Consider the following 13,479-nt stretch of genomic DNA (forward strand, 5'->3'; position numbering starts at 1 on the left):
CAAAACTACACAAAATAAGGAAGAACTGTCCAAAATGGCATCGAAATATGCCTCTTATAGCACCATGTATCACATGTTATTAATTTTTCGCCAGAAAAATGCTAAATTTTCTTGGGGTTTTTTGAAAGGCATCTTTGAAGTTGTGTGATGCAAATATGAAAATGTAATCATCCTTTTCACAACTTTTTAGAGGGTAATGGTCCGGCGAGCGATTGTCGACAATAATCTATATATGGTACATAGGTGGTGTTTGGCTGGGCTTATAAGCCCGGCTTCTGAATTTATAAGTTAAAATCACTTATTTGTACCGTTTGTGTAAAAAACCAAGAAGCACTTATAAAAAGTTAGGAATGCTAGTTTTTGTTTCACGACTTCTACTTATTTTCCAAACACTTCAATCACTTATAAGTCTTACTTCAATTCTCACTTCTACTTCAATTCTTTACTTTAAGCAATAAACACTTATTTTAAATTTATCTAAACGGCATCATATTTTCTTGTAATAATCACTTGTCACATAATCGGATTTTTTTTAAAAAAAAGACATAAAATTAGAGAACCGAATTACCACCGGACTTTGTTTGATCCGGAGTACGGGTTTTCCATGAGAGTGAGAAATAAAGCATATGATTGAGTGAGGTGTTGTGTTTGATGCAGTGGTAAAGGCAATCTTGGACCGAGACAGTCAAAAAGAGGAAGAAAGAATCAAATTTTTGGTACAAAATTATAGAGAACGAGAGACATTCCTTCTTTTTCCACTAGCTTTTGTTGAATTATTGGAACTTGGACACATGTGTTAAGGTTTCGGAATACGTTGTAATGTGAATCACAATTTCTGCTGTCCGAACTAAAGTCTCAACTTTATTTTAAGCGGGAGGTGACTGGTGACCTGTGAGTATGGTCCGAGAGTAAAGTCCAAGTCAAATTTTTACAATTATTCTGATTATCAATTTTTTTTTATAAACGAGTTAATTCAATAATAAAAAGCCATACAGAATCTATATAAACAGTCGCGTCGAACAAACAAAACACAGAAACAATCACAGATTAATCCATTCTTTTTGGAGATAAAATCACGTGATTTGTTGAAGATGATATATACACATGCTTCGTCACTTTCGCTTCCGCCACAAACAGTTTGCGCTATCGACTGAGAATGCAATCCCCTAACAATTTCAATTACTAAATCAAACACTATACTCACACAAACGGTGAAAAAATAACAAAACTCACAAACGGTGAGACAACAAAAGAATCAAAATCAAACGTGACAACCTAGTAATCAGATGCGTAAATGAAATATTAGCTAAACCAAGGCAATCCTTAGATTTGGGGAACAAACCCACAAAAACAAGATAACTCGGACACTTTCGAGAATAAAATCACTGGAAAAAACGAGAAGTTCGTAACTCTATGGAATTGAGATTTAAGAAAAACAAAGTCAGATTGGAAAATGTTTTGAATCCTCAGATCTGAAAAGACAAACAAATATCCAAAAAAGTTTTATTAAAAAGGGTTTGCCGCTGCTAAGAAAGAAAAAATAGAGCAGCGAAAACAAGGGTTTGCCGGAGCAAAAGTAATATATTTAATTCTGATTATCAATTGAGTGTTATTTGATCAATTACTCATAGAAAAGTTATTATTTTGTTAATCATCGATCATCAATATACTTATATAAAGGAGAAGCGAGGGGCGTGTATGTGGCGTCTCTCATATCGTTCTATTCTATTTTTCTAATTTTTTGGAATTTTTGGATGAAAAATATCAAAAATTAGAACCACCTTTTTAGTTTTGAGTATATTAGAAGCAAGTTTCAGAATCTGATTTTGTTTCAGATTATTTATGGAATATAGTAGCTTGAAAATTTTAATCTGATTTTGTTTCAGATTATTTAATTATGGGAAAGATTAGCACACAAGTCTCTCTATACCTATAAATACCCGTATAGATTATAGAGTTTAGGTAGTTCTCTTGCTCGATTTCTATCTCGGTAGTGCCATTTTTCTGCGACGATAAGTGAAGTTTGTTTATACATTATTAAAAAAATAAAGGTTGTTGCAAGCAAAGGTAGTTATAGACTGCTATGTGGGAGTCAACAAATCCAAATACGGGAAAAGAATATAGTATTGACATGATATTTATGGATGATATCAATAAATTAACTATTAGTGATGTATGTTTGTTGGTTATTTTTTTATAGGGTTTGTCTAGTTTGTGCCCATGGGCACATGCTAAGCGCGGAATTTGATAAGTTTGGGAGGTTTTGATTTGTGTGGTTGTTGTATTTGCAGGGGGTCCATCATTATTAAGATAGGAGAGCCAATCAAAATCTCCCAAGTTTCTAAAATTCCGCGCTTATCATGTGCCCATGGGCACACACTAGAAAAACCGTTTTTTATAATATTTGTTTTGTTTATCGGACATGTTTGTTGTTGTTAATTTTTATATGATTTACTCTGCATACTGGAAAAAATTATTCATGCATTATCTGTTTGCTCCGTTCAACCAACTTTTAAGTGTGGGCACACACTAGAAAAACCGTTTTTTATAATATTTGTTTTGTTTATCGGACATGTTTGTTGTTGTTAATTTTTATATGATTTACTCTGCATACATGAAGAATTATTCATGCATTATCTGTTTGCTCCGTTCAACCAACTTTTAAGTGAAGGCTGTTTATACACTATTAAAAAATAAAGGTTGTTACAAGCAAAGGTAGTTATAGACCACTATCTCACGGATTTAAGTTAGATATTTTTGTGTACAATCAATCCAAAAAAATTGGAGGAAGGTGATAATGTAAGAACATGATTACTTTTAAAAAAAACAAATAAAATTAAGATTCGTCGTACTTTAAATTGTTAATTACGTGTATAAATTTATTTTCATTTTTTCACAATGTATTATAGTCCAATTTTGCAATTATATATATTATTATTGGTATTACATCAAGATTTTTATAATATAAAATTTATTTTATCCTAAAAATATTAATTTTGAATCATTAATATATTTTTTATAAACAACCACAAAATTATTTTATTCTGTAAATATTAATATTAAATTATTAATATAATTTTTATAAACCGCCGCAACGCGCGGCTTCTCAACTTTGGAATATAAATCTCATCCATTTTCAATACAATATGCATTCAGATTTCACTCTACAGTTAACAATGCATGCAGATTATTAATTTAAAAAAAACTGTAATTATTTTTAAGTGTCAACATATTTCGTATTTCGCCAAAAACACTTTCTTATGTAACCAAACTTATGTTGTGTTTGGTTGGGGAGAATGGAATGGAATGAAATGAGTAAAAATACATGAAAGAAAGTTTTGAAAAAAATTTGAGAAAGTGCAAAATTGCTATGATGAGATTGAGAAGAAATTGAGGATGAGAGAGAATGGAGCATTCCATCTCAAATGGAATGGAATAGAGGAATGAATGAAATTTCTTAAAAATTATCAATAAGATAGTTCATTTTTCATTCCATTCCTCCCGGAATCATTCATCCCAACCAAACACAACAATTTGTCACACAACAATTTCGGGAGAATCCCCAACTGGAATTTTATATTCTTTTAGGAGTGTACATATATGACAAAATTAAAATAAAATGCCCCATTATATATTTTATACTCCCTCCGTCCCTAAATACTTTTCCTGTTTCTCCTTTTCACGTTTGCCAACACACACTTTTGATCATTAATATCTTTAATTTTATATTAGTATTAAATATAAAAATTTCACTGTATTAAAGTACTCGTAAATACGAACCCAACAAGATCACTCATGATTATATTTAGTATTATAGATTAGACGTAAATTAGTCATTTGTCTCATGTTATGAACAGTCCCGACATATCAAACGAGAAAAGCTTTTTGGGACGGAGGGAGTACTAAAATTTAAGCTCAAGCCTAATTCAAAAATCAAATTATTTTAATTTTTGGTCATCATTTCCAGCAACACTGATCAGATTCAGTGTGGTCTATTCTCAGGAATAAACATGGCGATTAAGGTAAACAATTGACTTCTTAATAATTTCATTTTTCTTGCCAAGTCTTTATACTCATTTTATGTGTGCTTAATTTGATATGGGTTTCTCTTATATGTGAGTATATTGTATATATAGGCATGGTTTACGGAAGAAAATGATCAAGATAAAAGGCTTCCTCATCATTGCAACCCTCAAGAATTTGTTTCCCCTCATCATTTAGCAGGTTTTCTTCTTGGTCTTGTTTAAAGTTTCAAACTTTGGAGCTATTTTTATGATCTGATGACAAAGATTTATACAGATATTGGAGTTCTTTATTGGCATTTGAACCCGAAGAATTACGAGAATGATGAAGAATTGCTCAAGATCAGACAAGATAGGGGCTATAATTACATGGTAGCTACCTGTGTGTGTGTGTGTGTTTTTCTTTTTTGTGCCCCTCTATAGAATTGGAATTTAACTCTTTAGAAATTCAATTTAATGTAAAATGTTGATTGTTTAGTAGCCTCGATAAGATAATATGTTTTTTATGGTCTGATTATAAGATGTGCAGATTAGTTTTATGTCCATTACTTGATAACTGTTATGATTTTGGTTAGAATTAGGGCTAGACAGGCATAGAGAGACTTCGTTTTGAAAGATGTAAGTTGTGTATTTCCGTGATGATTTATAGAGGTCTTACAGTAACTAGTCCGATAAAGAGGGTTTAAAATTTGGGGATAGAATATTGCTGTGGAGGTGCTAGTTTTTTTTAAAAAGTGGAAGGTGCTGGTTTTTTTCCAGGACATGCTGGATTTATGCCCTGAGAAAGTGGAGAACTATGAGCAGAAACTGAGGAATTTCTATACTGAGCATATTCATGCTAATGAAGAGATACGTTATTGTTTGAAAGGGAATGGGTATTTTGATGTACGGGACAAGGATGATCGTTGGATTCGAATTTGGATAAGGCCAGGTGATCTCATTATACTGCCGGCAGGGATTTACCACCGCTTCACTCTTGACACGTCTAACTATATTAAGGTAACTAATGACTCTTGGTTGAACTATCTGCTTACTGTTTGAAGACTTGTAAGAGCATTTGGGGTTTCGAGTTTTACTAGTGATCATGATGACACTTTATAGACATGCAGGCTTGGTGTTTATACCAGTCACAATAAGCTAAATGCTTAAATGCTCACATTAACTTGTATAATACCACTAAGTAATTTATTTCACATTAATATGAGTAAGAAATGATTACTGTCTGCTAAAAACTATTCTTGATCGTGTTTTCAATATAATTAAATAATATAGTCGGATTTTCCAATCACCTATGTTACTCCGACTCTTTTGTTTAGGTGGTCGTACTTGTGTCCGACACTTGGACACTCGGTCTCAGACACAACACTTATTCCGTGTCGGATTCTTTGATTGAAATGTGGCACTTTGACCAACTAAAAGACCACATAAGTTGAATATACAATGCAAACCAGAAAAAAAAGAAGCTAAAATTAAAAACAAGTGGAGTAGATCCCTAATTTGCAAAATCCCCTACATAATTGTGTTTGATCAGAACTTGATAGTTACTTATTGTTAAGGTATCCACTTTCCATGCTTATTTATTAATGTATTATGTCATGTCCCCATACCTGTGTCTAAAAAATTAGGACAGTGTCCCCATGGCCCCATTTTAAAGATTTTTCGAGTACAACACTCGGATATGTATCCTATCCGACACTTCGTACCCGAGTCAGAATAACATAACTAATCACAGATAACTTTATTCACATTATCTCATAGTGCTAATAGCCTGGATAACTCATCACCTATATACAATTATTCTTGCCCTGAACTCCTCTAGTGGCATCCTTATATTGCTGGCTCGAGAAGCCAATTTCAATTGCAATAGATTCAAGTAACCAGATATAAGGTGCAAGTGTAATCACGCAAAGGATAAATACTCATATTAATTCTCCTTTATAAAAATATTTATGAAGTGTTTCTTTGGAGATTAGATATGTTGTTCTAAGAAAGACAAGATATAAGAAGCAGTTTGAAGATTAATATTTGGTAGATGACATCAGTGTCTGTCCTTCGACACTAGTTTTTAAGTTTAAGAGCACTTGCACGATTTAAGTTCATTGACTAAAATGTCTGAACAGTGATGGCAAATTTGATCCAAACTTCCTGAATTCATTGTTATAAATTGTTATAGGTAGCGGTTAGTTTGATCCTCCATCTAAAATTGATGGGGTTATTTAGTCCTTTATATTATTATATTTCGGTTGCATGTTAGGTAAATAATACAAACTGCCAGTTGTCAGATTATCTTAACATTGTTCCTCTGTGATAAGACCAAAGTTGTGTAAAATCAATACTCATGTAATATGTTACGAAGTAGTCATTATTTTTTATTTTAAATATTATCATCAAGTAGTGCTGGTGGGTTTATATCACTTTCATATTTTGCTGAGCTATTTGATTGAATCTTATTGAGATTTGGTGGTGCAGTTGATGAGGTTGTTCCTGGGAGAGCCGGTCTGGACTGCACATAATCGGCCACAAGATAATCATCCTTCTCGACGAGAGTACATCAAGAATTTCACCAGTAAGGTTGGAGTTGGTTCCCCTCTTGAAGCTCACTGAGGCAGAACATAAATATAGAGTCTCAGTACCTGACTGCGTCGATTATATAATATATCTTCTATCAGTACTGTACTTTTCAAATTTGAACGCACACTATATATAATCTGCTTACACCAATTAATCCCGGGACTATGGGACTAGTGGTCACATGTTTTGCTAGAGCTGTCAGAACATATTTCTGTAAGCAGCTAAGCTTATGCCTTATAATGTTCAAAATGGTTGTAAAATGTAAATGGTCTACGACCAGTTAGCAGTTTTGTTTTCGAGTTCTATCAGCAACTGTCAAATGCCCCGTCATAAACATCCATCATCTATGCTAAATGCTATGCTTAGTCCGCAGAAGAGAGCGAGTTCAAAATTACCATTTCCAGTTTCATCCATGTGCATAAAGAGGCCATTAATTAGAAACAGTATAATTTTTGTTTTTACTGCATCTTATTTACATGTCAAAATCAAATCCGTCCTACTCAGATTGCATCCTTTTGGTTAGAGTAGGTATTCACATTTTTCAGGACTCGGTTTTAATGTTTTAGTGCTCACCAAGTATTTGGTTAACTTCCGATTAGATCGATCTAAATTGAGTGCTTATTCTACTACCTTATGACTTTGATGACATATATACCTAATCAACTTTTAGTCTTTGCGCAAAAAATAATTACTTAAACTCTGAAAATGTTTTATATACGGAGAGTACTCCTTATATTCACACGAGCAAACTTCAATTTATATTTAATCCATGAATAAGCTTCATTTTGAATTCAAGATAGTAGATACTTACTTTGAATTTCAATATAATATTGGATATATCTGTTAGGCTTTTTTTTATGAAAATAAGAAATTATTTTGAAAAGATATTTGACATCTATAAAATAATTTTTAGTATTACATATTTAATAGATATTAAATATTAATTATTTATAGAAATAAGTCACTTGTTTGCAGAATAAATCACATATCCATACATATATTTTTTCAAGAATAAGTTATCTAATTCAAAAATAATACAAGCCATACAAGTCTATTTTATGCTTAAATAGTAAAAGTGAAGTTATTTATCAATTCACAAAATCATACTATTCAAAATTGTTTCTCTAGGTAATACGGGTCAAACTCTTCTTAGAGGAGCATTATATATACAGCAGAACACTGAGGAATTCGTTTAAAGATTAGCTTCAGTCATCAGAATCTTGTTCCACGAAAATCCTTACTACATCAAAAGATGCAAATGGGGTCAACAATAAAGGTAAGCTCTTCTGTGCTCTATGTTTGCATTTGATCTGCATAGAATATGCACACACAAACATATAATTCACTGCAATGAACTAACATTTTTTTACTACCTTTTCTGTTTGTTGTTTCCCATAGATTATTTGACTTGTTGGTGAGTTTGAATTTAGTTGAATATGGAAATCCATCAGTGTCAAGTTCATTATTTGCAGTCTATAAGGATTAGTGGATTACTATCACCTTAGCTCTTAGGTTCTTGATATGTATGAACTTCTTGCTGTGTCTGGTTGGCTGAAATGGAGCTATGGCTTCGTGTAGTGAGGTCTGCTTACATCTCACCCTCGACGAACTTCTACTTACGAGTGGGACATATTTTGTGTGTTTGGTTGGTTAGAATGTAGATGAAAATGATATGACACTTTGAAGAAACATAGAGCTAGACTGATGAGAGGAGATTTGTATATGATCTAAACTTTTTTAGATAATGAACGTTGTGTGCAGAAGAGAACCATTTCAGAATTCAGTCCCAGCATTCTGAACCCTTTGTTTTATTAAAAAAATCTTGTAGAAAATTTGCTGTGGACCGAGTCTGATCTTGTAATTAGATTGACGGATGAAAGTTGGTGGTATTAATTGGCTTAATGTTTGGGAAGAGGGTTGGTAATAACATATTTTGTAATAATTAACCTAATTATAGTGCTAGTGCTTAAAGTGCCAGTGACAAAAATAATCTGCAGCTATTTCATTTAGGCTGCTGTCAACAAGATGTTACTGAAAGCAAGTCAATGCTGTATTTCCATTCTGTTTTCTGAATGTTGTTACTAATTTTTATAAATCATACAAGCTACGATAATCAAACTCACTGCATACAATGATTAAAACCTGCTATGGTTAAACATTTGGCGTAGCAACACATAAGATTTTTGGCATAGACAAGGAAGAAAATATGTATAGTTTTCAGCATTTCGGTTTCGTACAGGATGACAGGGAGGAAGTTTTACAGGCATGGTATATGGATGATACTGATGATGATCAAAGATTACCCCATCACCGAAATCCAAAGGAATTTGTCTCGTTGGAGAAACTTGCTGGTATGTACTTGCACTAAACAATACAATATCATCTAAACATTGATAATTCTCTAAGTGAGCCTGTTGTCCTGTGTTAATTTGCAGGACTTGGGGTGCTCAGCTGGCGATTAGATGCAGATAATTATGAAACAGATGACGAGTTAAAGAAAATTCGTGAAACTCGTGGATACTCTTACACGGTAAGAAAAATGTCCCGTTTCACTTATTTGATAATGAGTATTGTTTCAACTTTCAGCTATTCAACTCTGTATGCAAAGTACAGCAATTAGAACTGTATAACAAAGTGAAAGGTTTTTTACAGGACTTCCGTGAGGTGTGCCCTGAAAACTTGCCGAATTATGAACAGACAATAAAAACCTTTTTTCGAGAACATCTTCACATTGATGAGGAAATCCGTTATTGTGTTGCTGGAAGCTGTAAAGACTAAAGATTACTTTTCAGATTTGCTTTTTTAGTTAGAATTTGACAACCATCTACCAGTTCCAGGTTCTCTAATTCTATCCCATCCCTTCTTTTCTTGAAGGTTATTATGATGTAAGGGATCATGATGATAATTGGATCCGCCTAATGGTAAAGAAAGGCGGAATGATTATACTGCCTGCTGGAATCTATCATCGGTTCACTCTTGATACAAACAATCATGTTAAGGTAATAACAGTTGCATGCATTCACCTCTGGACTATTCCTTGATAAGCACAGTGCATTTTTGTCCTACATATACTTTTAAAAGCTCTCCTACATAATTCGGTTAAATTGTCTAAATATGGTTGGTGCCTTGCTTTCTATTATGCAATTGATCTGGGACATTTAATACATTTGTCTTTTTCAAAATGGAGCAGATAAGATTGATTTAGTACACCATTTTGCTATTTGATACTAAGATATGCTTGTCCATCACTCACCAGGTTATGCGGCTTTTTGTTGGCGATCCTATATGGACTCCTTATAGTCGTCCACATGATCATCTGCCTGCAAGGTTTGCTTTTGTTGGACTGCTGGCATTTGGATTTGAGTCTGTGTTTCTAAAATATATTTAGAAACTAATCATTTGATTTCATATAGGAAGGAGTATCTGGAATCCTTTATCCATAAGGCAGATGAAAATACCTCTGTGGATGCCGCAGCTTGATAACATACACTCAAGATTGATGAAAAGTAATCTACCCTTTCTCAACTTGTTTGTCAATAAGATTAGTACTGCTAATTTGATTAATTAAATAACGTGTAACACTTGTTTTCCTCCAATGGCCTGAAACACATCAGTAGGGTGAGGAAACTTGCAAACTCGAGAATTCTAATGTGGATTATGTTAATCCTTTTGTTACAATAATATCTGTTCTTTCTAAGAATTTCACCATAAACAGTTGAATTTGATGAAATTATCTATTATCATGAAACTAGGGAATCATCTCAAATAACAAGTAATGTATGTTTCTTTGAATCCAGAAACAAGAAAATAAATCTTAGTAGGAATTACCAGCAGTTCGAATATTCAGTGGTTGAATCTCCACTAATGTTATTTATCAAGTATTCTTATGTTTTAGTACTATTTTCGATAAAAAGAAGAAACTAGCATATTTTTTTGACATGTTACCATGTACTGGCTTGAGAATTTACGCTTTGTTTTGCAGAAATTGCAGTGAAAGGCTTCAAGAAAGTGCTATATAGGCATGTTGTACTTTATTGGACACAATTTTAGACATTTTTTTTTTCTTGTTGGAATGTGAGAATTGTGTTTGTAAGTAATCAGTGCACCCTGTGGAACCTTTTTGGTGAATTTTTGAGTGAAGGTCGTAAAACAAATATTGTAATCAGGCGGATGTTAGATGGCTTATGCAAGAATCAATACATTGATAAAGTAATGTCCTTGTTTATTGGGCGAGGCGAATACGCTTCTTTTAGAAATGAAGACACTTGTTCCGCTGAGTAAAGCATGGTGGAAATATTGTGATACATGCTGTAATTTAACATCTGTTTGCTCTTGGTACAGACAACTATACTATGAGTAATGTTATAATTTAATTACCACAATGGTTGTGGCTTATTGTAATTAGTTGCATCATATAATTACTTATTCCACTTTTTGCAGAATTAAGTAGGTTTTATTTTCAGTTTTCACCCTTGTTCTCCTAAGCAGATCAGATCATAGGCTTGGAAATGAAATTTCGTCCAGCACAGATTATTTAGTACAACCACTCTAAGATTGGCACCTGTCCACCAACTACACTGTTTAAAGCGACAATCCACCTAGAAAATGCATAGATTGCAAGGATTTAATTGGGAGATCCAGGGGGGACCTTAGGGCCACCATCTTTGTTTATTCATCAGTGACACCAGAGATGCTTACTTTGATTACTATGTATTCCATACATTATAAAAATTTTGACAGTTGATTTGTTATTATTGTTTTGCTGGCAATCAAAACTTCTAAAAAGTACCTGTACCGTTATACTGGTCGTACCCGGTGTACAAGACTTTGCCTCGACAATATTCATGTTATCTCAGTCTTGAAACATACATGATCAATCCTTAATAATGGTAAGCACACTTCTTTCCCCTTTTGTCTGAGTGCTGGCACATGTTTCATCATCTGTGTCACACCTGTCCTTTGGCTTCTATAAAGAAACAAAAGTAAACGCTCTGCCTAACAGCTTCCCAATATAGAAAGACACGGGGGATCATTTTGGCGAGTCCCATCTTGATCCCCTTTCATCATTGACTTACCATCTGTCCATTGATCCACTCAGCAAATGCTAATAAATATTGTTGTTGCCTATCACATTTCACAAATCTTAATCACATCTAGTACTCTCGTACTCTAATTTCGAGTGGGACATACTGTGTGTTTTTGTTTTGACAGTAAGTTCACTTCTAGTTTTGCTTACTATCAATCAAAGCTCTGTTTGTTGCTTGTATGGATCATCTAGGCCTAGTGCCGGTGCAAGAAGATAATGGAGTGAGTTCATGTTACTGGAGGGAGGCATCCAGTGCTGTTCCACAAGCAATGGAAGGTCTCCAAGGCACGAGTCCTCCCCCGTTTCTTAGCAAGATTTGTGACATTGTGGATGATCCAAACACCAACCATATTGTTTCTTGGGGCAAAGAAAACAATAGTTTTGTTGTTTGGGATCCCGATGCTTTTGCCCTTCAACTGCTTCCCAAATACTTCAAGCATAGTAAATTGTCAAGTTTTATCAGGCAGCTTAATACATATGTAAGTACTATCTTCTTCAAAGTAGGCCGGTTCCAAAGTTCTCATTTATCTCTGGTTTACATCAATATGGTGCTCTAGCTTTGCTTGTTTCTTGTGTTCTAGCGTTATTTCAATGTCATCTACTCTGCATGAAAATGACAATTGCATCATTTGTTGTATACCAGTAATTGAATGTATTAATAAACAAGAAATTTAGGGTCTCCTGCAGATCTGGTTCATCTTTTTAGGTAAAATATACAATTTTAGTGACTGTTCTTTAAGAATTGTAAGAAGACGACACGAGAATATGCATGTTCACCGTGACCCCTGTTCTTATCATTTTAACCATAATATTTTGCAATGCTTGCATTGGTATAAATTGAAATAATTTCAGGAAGGGTTTATCGATTACTTAATTTCTCCTGGCCCTTAAAACTTATGCAGGGCTTTAGAAAAGTGGATCCAGACAAATTGGAGTTTGCCAGTGAATGGTTTTTAAGGGGACAGAGGCATCTTTTGAAACAAGTAAGGAGGAGGAAACCACCTTCCAATCTTCATCATCCACTCCAAGGTCCCAGTGAGTCCTGTGTTGAAGTAGTTCGTTGTGGGTCAGAAGTAGGAACCGATGGCTTGAGGTTTGACAAGGAAGTCTTAAGGGCGGAGCTGGTTAGACTTGCACAAGAAATCCAGAACACTAAAGCACACCTAAGAGCAATGAAAAGCAGACTAAAAGAGACAGAGATAAAGCAACAAGATATCATGGCCTTTTTGGCAAAAATGATCCGTAATCCAAGTTCAATGCAGAAGTTAGCTAAATCATTTAAAAGGGACAAACTTGTGGAAGCAGTCGGTAAGAAGAGAAGTAAGGCAAGTGGTCATGTATATGGAAGTGTTGAGGTCCGAAGGCGGTTTTATGCTGAATCAGGAAGAAAGGATTTTGGTGACATCAAAGTCCCGGTGATAAAAACGCTCTCTTTGAAAAAGCAAGAACTGAAAGAAACCTATGAAGAGAGTCAGCAGAGATATGAAGGAGAAAATAAAGGACTTGATAAGCAGTTTTGGCAAGACCTGCTGAATAATTGTATAACAGAAGAGTCAGGTCTGTTTAGTGTTGGCTGATCAGATTGGTTTTGAGAATCATTAAGATAGTAAACTGTTGCTCTGTCAGCCAAAACCAATCTTGAGATAGATCTCATTTTGGTTTCTTCTTTATATAATTGAAGGCATAATTGAAGCCTAAGCCTGCTTGATTAGTTGGCTTTCTATTTCAGTGCTTTGTGGTTGTTGATCATAGATTTTAGTGCTGAACATTCTGTTGCTAGAACCTGGGAAGCTCCTTAGA

At 34.1% G+C, this 13,479-nt stretch overlaps 3 protein-coding genes across 4 annotated transcripts; all 3 read left to right on the forward strand.

Moving 5' to 3' along the window:
* The first annotated feature begins 3,887 nt into the window (after nucleotides 1–3,887).
* Nucleotides 3,888–6,883, forward strand: LOC108202999 (acireductone dioxygenase 1-like). 2 transcript variants are annotated; one of them, XM_064084560.1, is made up of 5 exons: nucleotides 3,888–4,022; nucleotides 4,137–4,224; nucleotides 4,300–4,394; nucleotides 4,764–5,021; nucleotides 6,492–6,883. In XM_064084560.1, the coding sequence occupies exons 1-5, from the start codon at nucleotides 4,011–4,013 to the stop codon at nucleotides 6,624–6,626; spliced, it is 588 nt and encodes a 195-aa protein (XP_063940630.1). In that variant the 5' UTR covers nucleotides 3,888–4,010; the 3' UTR covers nucleotides 6,627–6,883. The 2 variants fall into 2 exon arrangements, with proteins under 2 accessions (XP_063940630.1, XP_017227162.1); XM_017371673.2 differs by having other exon boundaries at nucleotides 4,782–5,021.
* Nucleotides 6,884–7,708: 825 nt separating this feature from the next.
* Nucleotides 7,709–10,819, forward strand: LOC108200708 (acireductone dioxygenase 2-like). Its single transcript, XM_017368949.2, has 8 exons — nucleotides 7,709–7,869; nucleotides 8,833–8,944; nucleotides 9,029–9,123; nucleotides 9,246–9,360; nucleotides 9,468–9,592; nucleotides 9,850–9,920; nucleotides 10,007–10,099; nucleotides 10,576–10,819. The coding sequence occupies exons 1-7, from the start codon at nucleotides 7,846–7,848 to the stop codon at nucleotides 10,071–10,073; spliced, it is 609 nt and encodes a 202-aa protein (XP_017224438.1). The 5' UTR covers nucleotides 7,709–7,845; the 3' UTR covers nucleotides 10,074–10,099; nucleotides 10,576–10,819.
* Nucleotides 10,820–11,048: 229 nt separating this feature from the next.
* LOC108200707 (heat stress transcription factor A-2c-like) lies at nucleotides 11,049–13,407 on the forward strand. Its single transcript, XM_017368948.2, has 2 exons — nucleotides 11,049–12,158; nucleotides 12,582–13,407. The coding sequence occupies exons 1-2, from the start codon at nucleotides 11,859–11,861 to the stop codon at nucleotides 13,254–13,256; spliced, it is 975 nt and encodes a 324-aa protein (XP_017224437.1). The 5' UTR covers nucleotides 11,049–11,858; the 3' UTR covers nucleotides 13,257–13,407.
* Nucleotides 13,408–13,479: the final 72 nt, after the last annotated feature.

This window comes from Daucus carota, chromosome 9, assembly GCF_001625215.2.
Source record: "Daucus carota subsp. sativus chromosome 9, DH1 v3.0, whole genome shotgun sequence".
NCBI classification, from domain to species: domain Eukaryota; kingdom Viridiplantae; phylum Streptophyta; class Magnoliopsida; order Apiales; family Apiaceae; genus Daucus; species Daucus carota.